Source organism: Carassius auratus, chromosome 1, assembly GCF_003368295.1.
Source record: "Carassius auratus strain Wakin chromosome 1, ASM336829v1, whole genome shotgun sequence".
Classification (NCBI taxonomy): Eukaryota; Metazoa; Chordata; class Actinopteri; order Cypriniformes; family Cyprinidae; genus Carassius; species Carassius auratus.
Window position 1 is genome coordinate 8,988,759 of NC_039243.1, and position 21,459 is coordinate 9,010,217.

Consider the following 21,459-nt stretch of genomic DNA (forward strand, 5'->3'; position numbering starts at 1 on the left):
TGATTTTATTGATTTTATATAGGTTTCAATTTATATGTGTGTATGTTTTTAACTGAAGGGATGTGAATTGAAGGTCATTGCAAGGCAAATGTATTTTAAAAGTCTCATAAAAAAATAGGAACACCTTTAAGTTATTTATTTAAAAAGATCGTGACTTGATAAATATGATGTTATAAATATAACAATATTTAATTATGGTTATTTTATGCGGCCGTTGCGCCAGATGGCAGTGCTGTGCCGCTGACTCAGCGCGCTCTCAGTGGATGCACCGAAGAAGAGAGCGGGTGACCAATGGAGCTGCGGTGTGGAGCAGCAGTCTTCTCTTGAACTCCTCTTTCATGGCTTAGAACTGCGCTTTTCTCCAGGACTGTCGCACACGGAGTATGCAGTAGGTGTTTAACAGCTTTAATAACCAGTAAAACAGATCTAAACAGCTGCGAGTCGAGTGTATTTGAGATCAGAGTTTGATAATGAGCTCAGTCACTGAGGCCGCGCGCATACTTGACCTGCAGGATCCTGAGAGCAGTCTTGATTGATTTCTTAAATCTCTTCCAAGATAATCAAAGAATTGATATGTGGCTATATGGCGCAGAAATTAACCTATTTTCCTGTGTGTGTCTCAAGTCATTATCTACCTAGGCAGCTATAATGAGGCATCATAGACGTGTTAAAATTTAACGTCCGAGTTGAATCGAATGTTCGCGCACTCTTATGATGTTTTAAAAAAAATCAACTCAAATATTGGAACATTATTTTGATTCCCAGAATCATATAAATGTAATATACTTATGATGCCCTACAATAAAATAAAATATTCGAGCATTTTTATGATTCTCTGAAATCGAATTAAATATTCAAGTATTCTTATGATTCTATCAAATCAAATAATCAAGCAATTTATGATTTCCTGAAATCAAATAAAAATGTAAAGTGCTTATGATGCCCTAGAATCAAATAAGATATTCAAGCATATGATTCCCTGAAATTGAATCAATTATTAATTGAAGCATTCTTATGATTCCCTAAAATCGAGTCAAACATTTATATTGATATGATTCCCTGGTGCTGTAAATCCAAGCTTTAGTCTTTATGTTGAATATTCTTTCACCATTAATGGGTGCTGTGAAGAGAGATATGACGCTGTGTGTGTGTTACGTGTCTCCTTCAGGAGATGAAGCGGGTTCGGACCGAGCAGATCCAGTACGCAGTGACCCAGTACCTGAAGAGGAGGCAGTATATAGACACAGATGGGTCTCTGAAGGGGGCCAAACTCTCCCAGTCTGCTGAGGAGATGGCAGCCAGTCTGACAGGTGAATACTCTGTAAATGAACACGGATCCTTAACTCTAAATGACAGTAATAGCGATGCTCCTGTCTTCTCTCTCTCTGGCGTGTGCAGTTCAGACGGAGTCCAGCTCTGTGAACGTGGTGTCTGCAGCCCCGTGTCAGTCAGACCCGCAGCAGTACGAGACCCAGTTCTCCAGACTGCGCTGCTTCCTGCAGGGTGAGAGATGACACACGCACACTCTCTTCTGATGCTGTAATCCAGATCTTATCTGGGTTTAACTGCCGTTTTCTGTGTTTCAGAAGCAGAAGCACCGTTAGTGAAGGAGGTGAGCGGCGTCTTGTTCCCGCTCTTCCTCTACCTGCACCTGGACATGGCGCGCTGTGGCCTAAAGGGGGCGGTGGACTCCTTCTACAGTCGCTTCCACTCATTCTTCCAGCAGGACCCTGAGCAAAAAGCCATCGTAGATCTGCTACGAGGAGTCGTCACGCCTCAGGTCAGTTACTTTACTGTTAAAACTTTTTCTGTTCATGGTGAGACTAACCAAACTTCATTTGCTCTCATTCTTTGTGACACAGATTTTTAATGCATCAATAAGGCATCGGTTACTCACCAAATGCACAAACTTTGTTCTTCAATTCAATTTACATAATGCATAGTTAAGTAAACAAGTGTGAGGTCAGATAGCTGTTATCAATTAATAAAAAATGTAAAATGCAGGTCAGATTTACTTTGATGCATTAAATTTACACTAAATTAACAAGTTTGCATATTTCTAACAAACATATTTCTTAATAAAATGTATATAATTAATATAGGTCATTCTATATATATATATATATATATATATATATATATATATATATATATATATATAAAATGTGTGTGTGTGTGTATACTTGGAAATAATCTATATATAGCACTTTCTAAATATTTGTATATAAAAAAATAAAAAAACGAATTTACAAACCAAAAATGTAATTATATTTTAAAATCCATTTTTATTTTATTTACACTTTGCCATTTTATTTTATACACACACATATATAAAATATATATATTATACACACAAATAAAAATGTACATGTATATCTATTATTATATTTTATATTATTTCTTGTAAGCACAGGTATATTTCTACATTATATAAAATAAATTATTAAATGTAATAGCTGAGTTAAAATACAAGTATATAAAATATAAACATGAGCTTTAGTAGCTTATTGTGCAGTTTATTTGTGACACAGTCAGTGTTAATTTTGACACAAAATTTTAATTTAGTTTTAGTCTTAGTCTTTTGACTATAATTCTTTTTAGTTTTAGTCAAGTTTTAGTCATCTGATTTGTTTTAATTTTAGTCTTATTTTAGTCGACTAAAACTGCTTGGTATTTTAGTCGACTAAAATAAGACTAAAATCAATAACAGATTTACTAGACAATTTTTTACAGCTGGTATAGGAAACAAACTTAACCAAAATATATAAAACACAAATTCAACTTTATTTCAACACAACTGTGTCTTTATTTCGATTCAAAAGCTTTTATGCAGCAACAAACACTGTCATGATAATGTAAACAATAACAAGCTGCCAATTGACCATCAATAAAAGAAAAATAACGTTAGGTCCAGGACCTTAAAGCTTACAGCGGAGCTGAACAATAAGTGCATACATTTAAAGTAAATATTTAATAAGTTGGGAGCTAGGTGGATAAAAAAAAGTAACAAGATTTTATAAGGTATTCATTTGTCTAGCAATATTGTATGTTTTAAATACTACAATATTGCTAGATTAGTATGTATAATGATAGGATGTGAACATTCATGTTTCACATGACTAATATAGAAATATTTGTGATATTGTCAACAAGTAGAACATTATAAAATATACTAAACATTAGTATTAATCAAATGTATTTATCATGATATTACGTATTAGTATTGTGCTCTCATCTAACTTGAAGAAGGGGCTATTTTACATTACTTTTCAGTTCGTAATATTTAATGCTACAACATCTACGCACTGCACTATTCCAATTTTGCTTAGCTCAATAAACAAAAGAACATCGTTGTGAAATTACATTTGAGAAAATGTCCGGGTGGCTCGTCTGTAAATGTCTTTTCAAATTGGTTGTGTTCTTGCCACGAATGAGCGCTCCGCGTGCTTTACACTTTGTTTTGTTTTGTTCGTCGTCAAACATGAAGTGAGCTGTGGACATTTTGTCGCTCTTTTAGACATCACCTCTTCGAATGCCGTCTTCCCGGGAGCTCATTTAAAAACTGAAAACCTTCGCTTCATGTCTCAATAAGTCAGGCTCTGATTGGTTCTCTTCTCTCATGCAGTCTCGCCTGTTCTGTTTTGCCGGTTCTTTTGTTGATTCCTCGCATCTCTCCCGTCTGCTGATTTGATTTTCGTCACAGTCTATTTTCGTCTCGTCCTTTATTCGTTGACGATAATGTCAATCAATTTAGTCATAGTTTTAGTCTCCATCAGTGCCTTCTATTTTAGTTTTTGTTTCGTTTTCGTCCGCAAAAATATATTTGTGACGAAAATAATGACGAAAATATTTAGTCAACGAAATTAACACTGGACACAGTGAATAATAGTAGGTGCATTGCATTGTGGGATGCAGTATTCCACAGCGGCAGGGAAGTTGTCAATCTCCTAGCATGCTGAAACTATTATTTTTTTTTTTGTCCTTCCAGGATGTGAGCTCAAACCCTAAGCTCTGCTCGCTCCTGGATCACAAGTATGTGGTGCACCTGACGGATCAAGCGTACAGCTACCTGCTGCGTTACCTGCAGAGCGATGACAACAGCGCCATCTGCTGGGTGCTCAGCTCACACGTGCAGGTAAGAGTTCAGCTAGGGACTGCTCACAGAAAACCAGTTGACCTTCACCACAAAGGTCTTTGTCTTCTCTGTAATTGGTATCATTCCTCACATGTTGTCTCAGGTGGAGGTGACAGCAGCGCACCGAACCGACTACCAGCTGTACGGCGCAGGCACAGGAGCAGGAAACACTACCTCCACTTCCTCTTCCTCCACTGCATGGACTGCGGGGGATGGGGCGGAGGGGGCGGAGCGTGTGGAGGTCACGGCAGGGTTACCTCAGAACGAGGTGGCGCTGGAGGCGCTGCAGGACTGCATAAAGCGTGTGCGAGAAGGTCCGCCTTCGCTCACCACCGTCTGCTTCTACGCCTTCCAGCACACGGATCAGCAGCTGAACACGGCCGAGGTGTCACCGGACAGCCGTCTGCTGGCGGCCGGCTTCGACAACTCAGCCGTGAAGCTGTGGAGTCTGCGGGCCAGGAAGCTGAAGGCAGGACCTCACAGGGTCGACGTGTCTAAAATAAGACTGGCCTGTGACGTGCTGGAGGAGGAGGTGAGTGACTGACAGCTGGCGGTCTCTCTTGTGTCATGAAGCTAATGGTGATCTTCATTAATATTAGCAGTGTGTGTGCACATCTGATGATAGCAGCTGATGGGTATTTTTCTGTCTTTTGACGGTTTTAAGTGTCTATTTATTTGCTCTAAAATGGCTTACAGAAATTTTACTTTTAACTTATTTTATTTTCAAGTAGAAGTAAAATGCAATGAAATTTAGAATAAATGAACTCTTAATTGACTAAATAAACAATATTTTAAAAACAATATAATGTACTAATAGAACCATGCATTATTTACATGCATAAATAGAAGACATTTTAAAGCTTGATTTACTTATTTTTGCCTAATTAAGCCATGTATCGCCATTAAAGTTTCTGATGTTATTTGTGAGACAAACTCTAATTACTGCAATGTAAAAAATGTAATGAATGAAATATAAGTGAATGAAATATACAATATTTCATTAGTAATGTATTTATCATGGTAATATGTTTTCAGCTTTTTATTTGTTGATTTTAAATATCAAATCAATCAATAAAATAATCAGTTAAGGGCACAGATCATCATTCATTTAATGTGCCTGAACGTTTCCTGAAAATTCAAATAAACCCTAGTTTTAACCAAACAGTCTTTTTCCAGTATTTTAGAATGTTTAAGTAAAATACAGTATAATTTACAATAATTTAACAATATATATTTTTAATAAGTTATGTTTTATTCATTTTTATTAATCTAAACATTGCCAAATAAATAGCATTATTTTACATATATAAGAACAGGAAGATTTTAAACTTTGCATGATGAGATTTTTGAGTAAAGCCACAAACAAATGAATGTTATTGATTCAAAATCACTCTGCAGATGAATCGTACAGCAGTAGAGATTCTCTTTTACTATTTTAGCTATTATATTATCTTCATATTGATTTAGTTAAATGTGTTTTCATCCATCTTGTGTCATTCACACGTATCTCTGTTTGTAATCAGGCAGATGATGAGGATGCCTCGGGCAGTGAGATAAAGACCCTGCGCGCTCACAGCGGTCCGGTGTACCGCACGGCGTTCCTGACGGACGGCTCCGGCCTGCTGTCCTGTTCGGAGGACTCCACCATTCGCTTCTGGGACCTGAACAGCTTCACCAATACAGTCCTGTACCGTGGCCACGCTTACCCCGTCTGGGACGTGGACGTCAGTCCCTGCAGCCTGTACTTCTCCACGGCGTCCCACGACCGCACGGCTCGCCTCTGGAGCTTCGCGCGCACCTATCCTCTGCGTCTGTACGCCGGACACCTCTCTGACGTCGACTGTGTCAAATTCCACCCCAACTCCAACTACGTGGCGACGGGCTCCACGGATAAAACCGTACGCCTGTGGAGCACGCAGCAGGGGGCGTCTGTGAGGCTGTTCACGGGGCACCGCGGACCCGTGCTGTCGCTCGCCTTCTCACCCAACGGTAAGTACCTGGCGTCGGCCGGAGAGGACCAGAGACTGAAGCTGTGGGACCTGGCGTCCGGCACCCTGTTCAAAGACCTGCGGGGTCACACCGACAGCATCACCAGCCTCTCCTTCAGCCAGGACAGCAGCCTGGTGGCCTCCGCCTCCATGGACAACTCTGTGCGGGTGTGGGACATCCGCAGCGCCCACGGCACCGCCCCCACCGACGGCTCCAGCAGCGAGCTGATCGGACAGTACACGGGCAGCACTAGCAACATCCTCAATGTGCAGTTCATGGCCTGTAACCTGCTGCTGGTGACGGGCACGGCGCTGGAGAAACAGGAACAGTGAGAATGTGTGTGGGGGGCAATCTCAACAAAACACGCTCAGGTTATATTTCACCCCAAAATCAGAAGAAATAATTCAGATTCAGATCGGGTCTTTTCCGCTCCAGGAAACTCAATGGCAAAATGCATCCCAGTTCACCTTGAAGCCATTTAGCACCATAAATGATCTTTTTGCATTCTGGCATTATTTTTATAACACAAGTTTGCGTTTCTGTAATGCACAAAAAAACAATTAGATGTAATTTGAATGGTAAGGTATTTATCAGGGTGGTATTTGTTGCATTGCTCTTAATTCGTTGATTTAACTAAATAGAGCACATAAGTTTATTTTCTCTAATGCATCTAGATGTTTTACAATAAAAATTATAATTGTTGATATATCAGTGGTGTAATATGGTAACCATGAAATAATTCTGCATAAATTAAAACGTAGTTCAACAAATATTTATAAATTCATAATTTGCAGTATTATTATTATTTTTTATTAAAGGAAGTACAAAAAAGTATTATTACTTTAAGAATTTGGGAGACATAAAATTGGCATAAAAATAAAATGGCACAACAATAAAAAAAAACAACAATCTTATTAGACTTTATTTTCTTTGAGCAAAATATATTTCTAATTTTTCTTTAGGTGAAATATGTCCTGGACGTGTTCTTGATGGGTTTTGGTTGTGTTTTGTAAAGTGAGCGTGCTGGTGATGTTTGGCTCAGTTTTGTTATTATGTATGATGATGCCTCTAAAGGACAGAGGTGCAGCCTGCTGTTCTCATACAGATGTAAATATTAGATATTGTATTAAATCTTTTTTTCCTGAAAAGAGTTAGGTCATTATTTCCATGTTTGTATCTTTCAGTTCAGCTCTTTTCTGTTGCTGTTGTTTTGTTGCTGGCTTATGTTTGTAAAGGTAATTCTGAAAGCACCTCTCAAGCTCTTCTCCTGGACGTTCACCAGGAAGCCAGATAAACTGGATACATCCTACTGTAGGTGTGAGATACAGTCCTCACCGTTTGTCTTTTGTAAGAACATAACTCAAGGGTGGACTGAATGAAGTGTTTCCTTGAATCTGATTTCACAACCCTGCACTTAGTTTTGTACAAAGCAAGTTAAGTTTCTCTGTTTGAATTGATTTTCTTTTGTGTCCCTGTTGGTCAATAAAACAATCATGGGACCTTTGTCTTTAACCGTGAAGAAGAAAAGCCTTTGTAGTTTGCTTCCTGTAAAAACAGAACAAGTGTTTGGTTCATCCTGATACTTGTAAATATACTTTTGTAATATTTCCTGGCTGTCTGGATCTCATTTTTGATGTTACTATAGTAAAGTTATCAAGCAGGTTGCCGTCCACTTCCTCACACACAGGCTGGGCTGCTTCTCCCAAACCTGTTCTGCTCTTGATGGGTGTGACGTCTACCTGACGAGCCTGTCTGCCGCTCTGGCTGAACTCCTCTCAAACACAAGCGCACCGCTCCAGACGAGTGTCCTGTCTGTGGTTTTGGTTTGAAGATGCCCTACAGCGTGACTCTGCCGAGTGGCTCGAAGCAGGCGACACTAGTGGACAGCACACAGGCGGACGGGAAGACGTATGAACAGCTCCGCCAGGAGTGTTTGCAGAAGGGGAAGCTGTTTGAGGATCCAGATTTCCCAGCTGTGGGCGACTCGCTCTTCTACAGCCAGAGGGTCCCCATTAACTTTGAATGGAAGAGGCCAGGGGTAAGTGTAATCGGTGGAGCATAAAGTTGACAAATGTGTAGAACTATCTTTATCTCGATACAAAAGTATCAGACGATTTTCAAAATTCAGTCACATTTCTGACAGAACTATTTAGTGCCATAACTGGTCATTTTATTTTCAAAGGGGATTTATTAATGTAAAAAAAAAAAAAAATCCAGTTTTTGGATGGGGTGAGGCATTTCTTTCTCTGTGATGCTCTTCCTGTTCGTTTATGGATGGATGTTAGATGAATGAATGAATGAATGAAGTGTTTTTTTAATGGTTAGCAGGCCTAATTACTAATGTTTTCACTGTAGTATTACATACATTCCAATTTAGATTTTTGACCCTTAGGATACATGACTTCTGATTTTATGCACAATTTGCATAATTTAGAATGCAATGAAAGCACTTTAAAACCCGTTACACAAGTTCTCAGGATAATTCCAGTCTTCAAATCAACCATGCTGCTCGCTTTATGAACACACACCAGTGCTCTATTTCCTAACATTTCAGCTTCCTTTGAGTGTCAATGTGTAACATCGAAACAGAGGTCATATTTGTGCATTAAAGACACTTATGAAGCCATGCAGCAGGTCATGAATGCAAATGGAATTATGGCATGCACAGAATGCGCACTGTTTATTTAGTCAAGAGTGATCCAATGGAAAGTGGATGTAGGCTTTATTCAGTTGGAAAGAGACTACTGGGTTGAGTTTAAGAACAGGTTATCAGTGGTTGTGACATGATATAAGATGATCCACACCCTTCTTTCACTCTTGTAAAACTTTAAGGACCTCTGGATGAAACTACTTCTGCATTTCATTCCAGGGCGTTCCTGCAGAGCGACTTTAGATATGCAGTGCGTGAAGACTGTGGGCTTGTGTTAGAATGTGAACACACCTCACACAGGCATCATGGGCGTTCAGACGTCTCCCTCTGTCTCGAATCAAACACTTCATTAGATCTACACTAACGGCAGATCATGTGATGTGTTGTACCTTCGTGAAATGTCCATAAAAATAGTTCAAATTTAAAATACTGTTATGTAAAAAATCCTCAGTGTTACCAATTCTTCTGTCATTATTGCATTCAAGATACTTCAAAAAAAGGATGGATGCTTTTTAAACGATTGATGTTTTTTGCTTATCTGGATGGATGGATAAATGGATAGCGTTACGGATGGACATTATTATTTGATTTGATTGACCGATATTTTCTCCTGATTTGTTCAAATTCAGGAAATCTGCAAAGACCCCAAATTCATCACAGGAGGAGCGACCAGGACAGACATCTGTCAGGGCCAACTGGGTATGCGGTCCTCTCATTTCAGATTATGACAAAATGAAACCCAAATCTGATCAAAACCCTTCCAATGACCAAACAATGAAATGATGCATCGGTGTTGGGGAAAGTTACTTTTAAATGTGATGCATTGCAATATTGCATCCCTCCATGAAAAAGTAACTAATTGCATTAGTTACTTTTTATGGAAAGTAATGCAGTTTACTTTTTCATAAGGATATGTCGGTATCAAATTTTCCTGTTGTGATCAATTGCTAATGCTTTTATCACGTATACGGTATTATCACTGTATTGAAATTCAGTTTAAAAAAAGTGGTCATAATACAGTATAACAGGTTAAATAACTTTTTTCTAATAATATAAATAACTGAACATTTGAATTCAATAATGCAATACAGAAAAAATATAAAGTTAAAAGTTTTACACAGATTAAAGTGCAAAAGAACTATAAAGACCAATCGGTATCACTTTACAATAAGACCTCATTAGTTAACCTTTAAGATTCACAATGAGCAATAGCTACATTTGCCACAGAAGTTATTAATCTTTGTTCAAAAATACAAGTCTTACTTCATGTTAGCTCATTAACACAGCAGCAACTTTCAATTTTAACAACGTGTTATTAAATATTGGAATACCTAAGATTAATGAATGTTCAGATTAATTTTTCATTGCCAGTTTATATTAACCAATGAATTAACTTTCAAAGAATATCTTTGGCATATTGTAGTCCAGATTAAAATGAAAAACAAAAAAGTTTGAAAATAATAGCCTATTAAGTTTAAATATTTAAGTATTTGGTGCTGTGATGAACACCATAGCAAATCCATAAAATCTGAACGGCTATTTTAAATTATTTAAATGTGTTTTAGAAAGTAGGGCAGCTGCTTTATTTATGGGGTTTACTGGGTAAGGGCTGCATTTTCTGAAGTTTAGCGCCATCTGCTGTCAGAGAGTGAGTGTGCTTTCATTCAGCATGTCTCTCACGTGTTCCTCATGTGCTTCTCATGCTGCTTGTTTACATCAGAGCACACACGTGTCTTTCAAGCAGCGTACAGCTGTGATGCGCATTTTGACCAGTTGATGGAAAAAGTATTCTGAAAATGCATTCCAAATTCTGAATAATTTGTAATATATAATTATTCACAGTATTTAGAAGTGCCCACGATAACAGTATCATGCATATTCATTACAGTGATATATCACATTACTGAATAACAGAATAATCTACTACTGACATGACAAATTTATATTTTTGGCAACTTTAAGAGCCCTTTCACACCAAAGCGGAAGTAAACAAGCCTCAGGCTGAAGGAAGTACCTCACACACATTTTCTTTCAACAGGTGGACAGATGTCAGTGATAAATGAGAAAACAGAGTAACTTATGCTATTTAAAAAGAGTAACTTTGTTGTAAGTTTAAGAAAAAAAACTAGAGAAAAAAAAAATAATGCATTACTACTTAAAAAAAAAAAAAAAAGTAACTTGGGTTATTTGTAATGCATTACCCCCAACACTGTGATGCACTAAAACTGATCATGTGATGATCTCCATGCAGGAGACTGCTGGCTGTTGGCAGCGATCGCCTCCCTGACCATCAACGAGGACACCCTGAGGAGAGTCGTACCACATGATCAGGACTTCGATCGCGGCTACGCTGGAATCTTCCACTTCCAGGTGAGTCCCACTCTCTGAACACTCTACCGTTTCCCAATGACCTTGACCCCTGAGCAAACTCCCCTTGTTGTGTAGTTCTGGCAGCATAATAAATGGCTGGACGTGGTGGTAGACGACAGACTCCCGTGTGTGAGGAGCAAGCTGGTGTTCGTCCACTCCGCTGACCAAACTGAGTTCTGGAGTGCACTTCTGGAGAAGGCCTATGCCAAGTACGCACTTGAGTTTACCAAACAGGATACACATTGACTTCTTCTCGCATCTAGCTTTGAGGCCTCAAGCATGTTTGTGTAAGTCAATCATCTCCTGTGCGTCTCTCTCAGGCTGAACGGCAGCTATGAAGCCCTGAAAGGAGGAAGCACCATGGAGGCGATGGAGGACTTCACGGGAGGCGTGGGCGAGATGTTCGAGACGAAGAACCCCCCCAGCAACCTCTTCCTCATCCTCAAGAAAGCTGTGGAGAGAGGATCAATGCTCGGCTGCTCCATCGATGTAAGCAAAGCTTTGTTGGACTCAAAGTGAGATCAGTGGCTCATTCTGTTGTTCCTGAATTCCAGATGTTGGTGTTTTTGTATCACTAGATCACAAGTTCTGCTGAATCTGAAGCCCAAACCACGACTGGTCTGGTTAAAGGCCACGCTTACTCCATCACTGGAGTAGAGGAGGTAACCACAGCAAACCTCATTCAAACCAGAGGTTAATTGTCATCATCTCTCTTTTCTTTGCTCAGATTTACACATCATCTCTTTCATCTCGTCTCCTCAGGTCAACTACAGAGGAGCAAAGGTCCAGCTGATTCGTATTCGTAACCCCTGGGGTCAGGTGGAGTGGAACGGACCCTGGAGCGACAAGTAAGCGTCCATTTATTAAAAATGATCAAAATCTCATAATAAGAGTAATCAGTAAGAAGCCTCATACAGATTTTGTGTCATTACCTATGTTTCCAACCAGTTTTTATGTGAATTTTGGGTGATTGCATGGAAAAAGCTGGATGTGAACAGCAAGATCCTAAAATGTGCACTTAAAAAAAACAAATGAGGTGGATAATTTTTTTCAATTCAATAAGAAAACATGCCGATAAACTATGATGGAAACCAATTTACTAAATAAATTCATGGATGCACAAGAAAATTCACTTGACTTTGCCTCAACAGAATGTAAAGTCAGAATGATTTTGTATAATTACATCCACAAACATCCATCCACTTCCAAATGCAAGATAACATGACAGCGATTGTTATTGCATTTCGTTTTTGTACAGTGAGGGGCAAGTCATCTAGTATATAGGATAAAAGAGCCACAGGCTTCCCCAAACGAGGCAACTTTTTATTATTTAAATCTCATCTTTCAGCTCCAGGGAATGGAACGCCATTGACACTTCAGAGAAGACACGTCTTCTGCACAATTCCCTGGATGATGGCGAGTTCTGGTACATACGACCCATTAGACATCCAGTTCACACGAGACTGACTCCTCATATAGTCACTTTCACATGAGAATCAGTGTGAGCTCATTCAGAACTAACATGATTTGTTGTGTTGCAGGATGGAGTTCGGGGACTTCAAAGCCAACTATGATAAAATCGAGATCTGTAACCTGACTGCGGACTCTCTGTCGGACGACGTTAGTAAGAAGTGGGAAGTGAATTTGTTTGAGGGCAACTGGATCAGGGGCTCCACCGCTGGCGGCTGCAGGAACTACATCGGTCAGTGCCACATGGCTAACTTCACATACATTTCATCATAAACATTTGCATGCTAATCCAAACTATTGATTATACATGATGGCCATTATTTAGAGTTCCTTAGACCTATATTTGTGTTCTTGATCTCAATCTTCCCTTCTCAGACACATTCTGGACAAACCCGCAGTTTAAGCTTCGCCTGGACCATCCGGATGAGGGTGACAAGCTGTGCAGCGTCATTGTGGCCCTGATGCAGAAGAACCGCCGTCGGCTCAGGAAAGAGGGGCTTGATCTGGAGACCATTGGCTTTGCCATTTACGAGGTGCGAGAGATATAATGCTGTTTTGGAAGATGGGTTTGGAGAACTGCTTGTAGTTCCTCTCGCTTCACTGACGTCTGACTTGCTCACTTACTGTGCCCATAGGCTCCTGATGATCAAGACCACCAGGGGAAGGACTTTTTCCGCTACAACGGCACCAAAGCACGGAGCCGTTCTTATGTCAACATGAGGGAGGTGTCCGAACGCTTCAAAATCCCACCAGGAAACTACCTGCTGGTGCCCACCACCTTCCAGCCGCACCACGAGGCTGATTTCCTGATCCGGATCTTCTCCGAGAACAAAGCCGGAGCCATGTACGTCCATGCAAATAATCCCCAGGGTCATATCAGACAGATTTTAAAGCAAAATTTCACCCAAAAACGAAAGTTTACTCCCATTTACTTATGTAATTCAAAAACTCAAATGCTGCTGTTTTTTCTGTGACCACATAATGAGATTTAAAAAAATAAATCTTCATGCAGCTTATGGTGAACATATTGATGCAGCTCCAGAAAACACAGAAATGCACTAGTAGTATTATGAAAGTAGTTTAAATGACATCATAAGCATTATATTGCACTATATGGCTGCATGTACACTGCGGGTCTTGATGCCCAAATCCGATTTTCTGACTACCGTATTTTTCAGACTATAAGTCGCACCAGTGTATAAGTCGCATCAGTCCAAAAATATGTCATGAGGAGGAAAAAAACATATATAAGTCGCACTGGACTATAAGTCGCATTTATTTAGAACCAAGAACCAAGAGAAAACATTACTGTCTATATGTGTTCAGTGTAGACTACAGGAGCACTGAGCAGCATAGAGCGCCCTCTGGCGGCTGGAGACGGTAATGTTTTCTCTTGGTTCATGTCTCTTAGTTCATTTCTCTTGGTTCATGTCAAATTAATTTTGATAAATAAGTCGCACCTGACTATAAGTCACAGGAACAGCCAAACTATGAAAAAAAAGTGTGACTTATAGTCCGGAAAATATGGTATATTCTTTTGACGACCCACTTACATCATCTTTTAAAAGTTACTTGTATCCAATTTTCGCATTCACACTATACACTGATGAAACTACCGAATGTAGACCTTCTGATCTGGAAAAGGAAGTAAAACAACATGAAATAAAATGGTACAAATGCAAATAAAATTATACAGTGTTTTGCTTTTGTATTTGTTTTTCAAGCTTTTTTTCTTACATTGGCACTGTAGTCAAGAGCGCTTAAAACCGTGCCTCCCCATTTCTCATAAAATATCTTCAGACACGGATTTATTTCTGTAATAACACTGTCTCTTTGCCCCAAAGACTTAAAAGACATGAAACCTCTGCATTGTTCTACTGAGTATCTGATTTGTCTGCTTACATGGCACACGCAAATGCACGCATCTGATTTATATCCGATTTATTACCACATATGAATGAAGCCTGAATCCGATCTGAGAAAACCGGAATAGTTTCTATGCCACATGATCGGAATTGAGTCACTTGAACCATGCAGTGTAAATGCATAGTGAATTCATTTATGAAAATGGGTGTTTGCTTCAGTGCAATTTTAAAAAATATATATTTCTATAAAGTAAAACTCAAAAACAGAAACAAACATTTTAAATGGTGGTCAGTGAGGTAGTATACTCAAATGTATACTTTTAAATTTCAAGTAAAATAAATTCAGATTTATTTTTACACCAATGTCATGTGTTTTGTGTTTGCAGTGAGATGGGAAACACCATTCAAGCAGATCTGCCAGAGGTGAGTCGGATCATTTAGAGCAAGGTTCCTGAAATCTGAACCTGGAGATCCACTGTCCTGCAGAGTTGAGCTATAACCCTAATCAAACACACCTGAGCATGCTAATCAATGCTAATCAGTGTTTGGGATCATTAGAAAATCACAGGCAGGTGACTTTGATCAGGGTTGGAGCACATCAGACCTCCAGGACAAGATTTGTCAAAGGGGGATTTAGAGTCTTGTTTTTTATAAGACATAAATAGTTCAAAACATAATTGTATGCTAAAAGTGTGTTTGTATCTGATCTGCGCAGCCGCCCAAGCCAAACCCACCTGAGGAGGAGACGGATGAGGAGAAGGGCCTGAGGAGACTGTTTGAACAGATCGCTGGATCGGTACGAAACTGTGATGAACTCCAGTCGACCGTCTACTGCAGTGTCGAAGAAAAACACATAATTAGCTGAGTCCCAAATATGTCAAATTAAAATAAAGTATAAAAATCTTCACCTGCGCATCACGTGACTATTAACCCACATGACAGCTAATGTGTGATCGCGCAGAGCTGCGTCAGTAAATGATTACACGTAATCTGGATTACAAAAAGTGTAAATTGCATTTTAAAATACTGGTAATCAGATTAGTTTTTTATGGATTACATAGGCCTATTATTCACTCAATAACAAAAAATTATTCATAACTTATTGATTCTCCCTAATTTCTTTAAAATGTTCCTTTCTAAAATAACCTACTGATTATGTACACTCAGAAAGTCCAGTTTTGTGGACATTCACAAAAAGACCACTGGATTTACAGAAATCATTTCAGGTTTCTGAAGCATTTCAACATTGCATCAACTACTGATGAACAAATTAATTTTAATCTGAATTATCACTCAGTAGGTTTTTTAACCATGTATTACTATAGCTTTGGAAGGCTTCACGTGTTCACATGTTTAAGGGGAAGTCGTGGCCTAATGGTTAGAGCGTCGGACTCCCAATCGAAGGGTTGTGAGTTTGAGTCTCGGGCCAGCAGGAATTGTGGGTGGGGGGAGTGCATGAACAGCTCTCTCTCCACCTTCAATACCACGACTTAGGTGCCCTTGAGCAAGACATCGAACCCCCAACTGCTCCCCGGGCGCCGCAGCATAAATGGCTGCCCACTGCTCCGGGTGTGTGCTCACAGTGTGTGTGTTCACTGCTCTGTGTGTGTGCATTTCGGATGGGTTAAATGCAGAGCACAAATTCTGAGTATGGGTCACCATACTTGGCTGAATGTCACTTTCACTTCACACTTCACTTCACTTAACATGTAATGCAGGCATTCCCAAACCTTTGTCATCTGTGTCTCTTTCACCTGATATATTTACCTGAAGTGCCCCTGAGATTTTCAACTAAATATTGAATAGTAAAGTATCACATTTGCATTTTCATCGTTCTCTTGATGTTGTCTGTTGGTCACATGACATGCAGGTAAACATCAAATAATTTTTTTTTTTTTTTTTTTTTTTAATTGTTGGCTTTTCATTTAACTCCTAAACAGTTTAGGAGTTATGACGCTTTGTGCTTTTGCATCATTGTGGTACAGGGTTATCCTATTTAAATCACTGTGATAAATGACATGGGTCAAAAGTAATCAAAATCTAGTCTGTTTATATTACCTAAAATGTGTAATGTAATGGATTACGTTATAAACTAACTAATATTTTTGTCCTGTCATTTGGAATAAGTAACAGATGACAAATTGTAAGTAATATACCCCAGTCCTGGTGGTGGTGCAGTGATGGCACTTCGATATTAAAACAGATTGAGCATGCCCTCGTCTGGTGTAATTGTGAATTACAGTATGTTTTACACTATTCCCCATCTCTCCCTGTAGGATAATGCCATCAGCGCCAGAGAACTGCAGCACGTGCTGAACAATGTTCTGAGCAGAAGTGAGTCTGCCACCATTTTCAAGCATTTTAATCCAAAACCAATAATACAATAAAGATCCAACATGCCATGCATCCGTCTCTCTGCAGGAAAAGAGGTGAAGTTTGATGGTTTGACGCTCAATACCTGCCACAGCATCATCAACCTGATGGATGTATCCTTTCAAAGGCTGTGCATGTGCTATTAGTCTAAACTAACCCACTTCTGCATTGTTTAATCACACAATCTAACACTCTCTTTGATATGGGAGTATTATTTCGAGCCACTGTCATGGAGTTTTCCTGAATCGAGTCCAGGTGGATAACACCGGAATGCTGGAGTTCGAAGAGTTCAAAGTCTTCTGGGATAAACTGAAGAAATGGATCGTAAGCTAACATTTACTCATTAGTTACCGTCTTCCAGAATATCACCGTGTTTCTCAGAATGGGAACTGTAAAGTTGTGTGGTGTGCTGTTGTAGATGCTGTTCCTGTCTTACGATACGGATCGTTCTGGACGCATGTCATCCTACGAGCTCCGCAGTGCTCTTAATGCTGCAGGTAAACACACGGGACAGTCCCATCATGAACCATTACTGTGCAATTAAAACCCAATCAGTTAGAAAGCAGTATTTTATCTGAACTGGTGTGTTTTCTTCATTCAGGCATGCAGTTGAACAATAAGCTTTTGCAGTTGCTGGGCCTGCGGTTTGCGGATGAAAACTTTGAGATTGATTTTGATGACTACCTGACGTGCATCGTGCGTCTGGAGAACATGTTCCGTACGTTATGATGATGCATTAACTAATAGTCTTAGACTTAATTTCTACTATGTCTAATGCTGGAATTTTTGTGTTTTTATGTGATTTATAAACAATATTCACTATGTTCCAAAACATGTGGAGTGTAAATAAAGCTTGGCATATAAATCTGAATTTTGAACATATGTTACAGGCATTTTCCAGGCCTTAGATAGTCAAAAGAAAGGAGCGATCAGTCTGAACATGATGCAGGTAAAACTTTTTATTATTATGATTTGTAAATGTAAAAAAAGAAAAAGGCATAACAGTATTTATTTATTTTTTGCAATAGAGTTGCAATGCATGAGCTACAAGTTTTTTCAGAAATGTTAACTCTCCTCCTTCTGGTAGTTGTTAGTTATTTCCTTATTTAACAACTTTTGGAAAGATTTTAAGGAACATTGCTTTCAAAATTCGTTTATACATTTATGAGCTCCTTTCATACATATTTTAGTAAGTAGAGTTACTACTTTTCATCATTGCAACACGCAGTGAGGTCAAAGTAACAAACAAATGTTCATTTCTTCACAGTTCCTGATGTTGTCCATGAACATCTGAGGATTCAACAAATGTGATCGAGTCAGCTGTGCCACTGTGGATTTCCACTGTTTTGCTGAATTACTCTTTACACATTTGTGTTTGTTTGTGGGGTCTTTCCCATTGCTACCGAGTACTGATTTACTTGAAAGTTTTACTGCAATTACATTTTGAACAAATTCTCCAGTGTTGTGTTCCTGATGGCACTTTACTTAATGGATGTTGCAAGAATATTTAATGATTGCAAGATGTTGTAGTATTCACAGAGCTGCTAAACCGTTGGGTTTTCGTCTTGAAATGTGCATGCAGGAATTAACAAAATAAGGAATATAAAAATGACAATAATGTACTTTGGCTAGTGTTATGGAGGAGCTGTGATAGAGCATCCAGTAACTGAAGTGTTTAATAAAAATATTTTAAGATTAAACAAGGCTCAAGCATTCTGTCATTAAAATCGACACCAAAAAAAAAAAAAAAATGGCCAACGTATTCCTGGTTAACATTGTAAACATTTTAAGCAATTCAAGCAAATATTCAAATAAAAAAAATGAAGGAACATACCAATGAAGGGGATTCATAAATATATATATAAAATATTGTAATCAAAACAACAGGCACTGGAACAGACACAATAAAAACACAAGAAACATAGAAAACATGACTAGATTAAATGACAAAAAGCCAATGTAATGTGAGTTGGAATATAAAAGTTAACCATTTAATACGTTTCTTAGAAAAGCAGAATTTGTCGAGTAGCGTCTAACGTCATCATCAGTACGACGTCACGTCCCTATAACGGTCGGGTCGCGCCCTTTAGCACGGTCGTACACCAGCTTCAATATATAATTTTAAAACATATAAACAAAAAGCATCATATATAAATGATACATGTTGTTTAAATAACAGGACTATCGTTCCTCCTTCAGTCAATCCAGATGGTATGGTCTCAAAAATAGTCCACGTGTTTCTGACAGAAGGATTATTTCCTCGTTGTTTATTTTTCATGACGTTGATACTATTGAAATCACTTTATGCCTGAAATAAAAACGCTCGGATAATACATTAGTAATACTTGTAAGGATGGTGGAAACTTCTGTTTTTTGTTTGTTTTGTTTTTTTACATATTTAATAGCTGTCAAGGTGAATCCAGTACGTGTGTATATCACTACCCTGTTAGTTATTAAATAACTTTGTCATGTAAACACGAAATACAGACTTGTTTCAGTGAAGGTTTATGCTTCAGTTTTATGTTTTAGTAAGACAGCAAGCAGTCTTAATATAATATTTAATGTGTTTATTGTAAAACATTTGGCCCAAACACACAAAGATTAAATAAAATCTACCCCAAAGTGACTCAAATGATCCTGCTATAGCAGCATATGAGATATGTGTGTTGGCTGAATTATATTTGTGAACTGCTTGCCTCCAGTCTTACAAAAAGAAGAAAGCCTTCATCAATGAGAAGAACGCAGTGTCCTTGCACCTGGTGAACAGAAGTGCAGATGAGACGGCACCTCAGCATGTCCCTCTTCCTGCTGCAGGGTAAAACAAACACACGAAACCGGTTACGCAGGCATGACATTTAAAATGCCACCCCCGGACTGTGTACCTGAAGCACCTGAGATAGACGTCCCAGCCCACAGCTCCTCGCTTGTGCAGAGACACAAGACCAAAACCTGCAGAGGTTGAAGAGGACATGGAGGAAGACCCTTCAGCAGCAGCTCCTCCATGCAGCCCTTAGATCTCCATTTCTCACAATATATTCTAAACGTGCCACTGATGATCCCATTTTTAAAATGCATACTGCACCTTTAAAAGAGTAGTCCATACAAAAAAATGGAAATACTCACCCTCATGTCATTCTAAACCTGAAGGATTTTATTTCTCTGTGTAACACAGCACAGAAAGATATTTTTTTATACTTCTGGCAGTCCTGGTCAAAAATGTCCGGCCAATAAAACATTTCCTGGAAATGTCTCCTTTGGCTACATTATCACCAAATACTGAGTTCAGTCTTTTTTTTTTATCAACTTATTATTATTATTTTTGATCATAGGAAGATCTGGTGGTAATATAACATTATGAGGTAATATAACATAATGAATTTATAAGCTATTTTTAAAAAGCCTGTTCATTTCTGACTGGAATTTTTGCACAGGGCTTCATTATTTTGTGTGGACATATTTTAAATGAAAACATGAAATTGAGGAAGTTCTTATTAATAGCCATCACATCAGCTGGGAATCAGGTTTTGTTACTTGCTCTTTCAACAAAAGTAGGTGTTGTTAGGGAACAAAAATGTGTACACATCTCTCAGTTATTTTTACTGAAAATATGCGTGCAGCTATAGTGAGGGTTACAACAAACTACTTTATGGTCCGATTGCATTTCCTGCAGATGATGGGCATTGTTCTGTTTGTGTTTTGATGACACTCTGATGTTTTATGTTGATGTTTATCATTCATGCAGACAGCCTCCATCAGACTGCCCTCGTCTGTTTTCACATCTGAGTTTGAAGAGGAAGTGGGTTTAGAGATCAGAATCAGTCCTGTAGAAAAACATTTACTCTATTTCAGATCATACCTCATTGGCTGTCCTGATTCACTGGTCGATTCATAAACAAAACCATAGATCTCAGATAGGGCTGTGTCTTGATGGATGACTACACCGGTTTATTATTAGAATAAAGTACCATTCAAAAGTTTGGGGTCAGTAAATAAATATTTAATTAAAAGTGTCCAGAAAGGCAATTATAATTTATTTTGTGTGTTTTTTTTTTTTGTTTTTTTTGTGGCCATCCTGGTTATTCTTATGATCATGTTCATCTTTCTCTCTCAGGCACATACTCCAAACTCTACAACCGGCACACACTGATCCAGGACCCTCCAAAGGTGAAGAAATCTGCCTCACATCATGTTTCATATTTAATAAACTGTTCAGTCATTTCATTATACAGATAAAGAAGGAAAGAGACTGATCAGATTCACTGCGTGTTAAATTTCCAATTCAAATCGTCATCCATTTTGCATGTGAACCAAATTTCAGATAGGGTTTGTGTCTCTGTGTCATATATATCTAGATCGCCTACAGCACAGTGAAACAAGCAAGCATACTACATTTATAACAGTAAGGCTATGACATCAATTAATGTTGTGAATTGACATTGAATTTGCTAATCTTAACAAGTAATACCTACTGTAAGAGTGACATGTTAATAGGTTTTTAAAGCGTTGAGAATCATCGAGCTAATTCACAGTAAATATGACTAATAAAGCACACAGATGTATTTTGTTTATTTGATCTTTATAATAATCTGCATGTCATGATTAAAACA

At 38.6% G+C, this 21,459-nt stretch overlaps 2 protein-coding genes across 4 annotated transcripts; both read left to right on the top strand.

Annotated features, from left to right (window-relative positions):
• The first annotated feature begins 240 nt into the window (after window positions 1–240).
• Window positions 241–7,733, top strand: taf5l (TAF5-like RNA polymerase II, p300/CBP-associated factor (PCAF)-associated factor). 3 transcript variants are annotated; one of them, XM_026227697.1, is made up of 7 exons: window positions 241–392; window positions 1,169–1,310; window positions 1,399–1,503; window positions 1,587–1,780; window positions 3,989–4,135; window positions 4,239–4,667; window positions 5,659–7,733. In XM_026227697.1, exons 2-7 carry the CDS (start codon window positions 1,172–1,174, stop codon window positions 6,454–6,456), a joined length of 1,812 nt encoding a protein of 603 aa, XP_026083482.1. In that variant the 5' UTR covers window positions 241–392; window positions 1,169–1,171; the 3' UTR covers window positions 6,457–7,733. The 3 variants fall into 3 exon arrangements, with proteins under 3 accessions (XP_026083482.1, XP_026083565.1, XP_026083400.1); XM_026227780.1 differs by having other exon boundaries at window positions 241–388; window positions 1,590–1,780; XM_026227615.1 differs by having other exon boundaries at window positions 242–388.
• Window positions 7,734–7,843: 110 nt separating this feature from the next.
• LOC113059162 (calpain-9-like) lies at window positions 7,844–18,552 on the top strand. The gene is made up of 20 exons (XM_026227487.1): window positions 7,844–8,162; window positions 9,404–9,473; window positions 11,026–11,144; window positions 11,220–11,353; window positions 11,465–11,633; window positions 11,723–11,806; window positions 11,907–11,992; window positions 12,493–12,570; window positions 12,686–12,846; window positions 12,990–13,147; window positions 13,250–13,458; window positions 14,866–14,902; window positions 15,195–15,275; window positions 16,756–16,813; window positions 16,901–16,965; window positions 17,108–17,176; window positions 17,271–17,349; window positions 17,454–17,570; window positions 17,743–17,801; window positions 18,120–18,552. The coding sequence occupies exons 1-20, from the start codon at window positions 7,956–7,958 to the stop codon at window positions 18,144–18,146; spliced, it is 2,067 nt and encodes a 688-aa protein (XP_026083272.1). The 5' UTR covers window positions 7,844–7,955; the 3' UTR covers window positions 18,147–18,552.
• The last annotated feature ends 2,907 nt before the right edge of the window (window positions 18,553–21,459 follow it).

Coding starts and splice junctions, on each gene's coding strand:
- LOC113059162 (XM_026227487.1), top strand. CDS start 7,956: ATGCCCTACAGCGTGACTCTGCCGAGTGGCTCGAAGCAGGCGACACTA. Junction 8,163..9,403: donor TTGAATGGAAGAGGCCAGGG/GTAAGTGTAATC, acceptor GTTCAAATTCAG/GAAATCTGCAAAGACCCCAA. Junction 14,903..15,194: donor TTCAAGCAGATCTGCCAGAG/GTGAGTCGGATC, acceptor TGATCTGCGCAG/CCGCCCAAGCCAAACCCACC.
- taf5l (XM_026227697.1), top strand. CDS start 1,172: ATGAAGCGGGTTCGGACCGAGCAGATCCAGTACGCAGTGACCCAGTAC. Junction 1,311..1,398: donor GATGGCAGCCAGTCTGACAG/GTGAATACTCTG, acceptor TGGCGTGTGCAG/TTCAGACGGAGTCCAGCTCT. Junction 4,136..4,238: donor TGCTCAGCTCACACGTGCAG/GTAAGAGTTCAG, acceptor ATGTTGTCTCAG/GTGGAGGTGACAGCAGCGCA.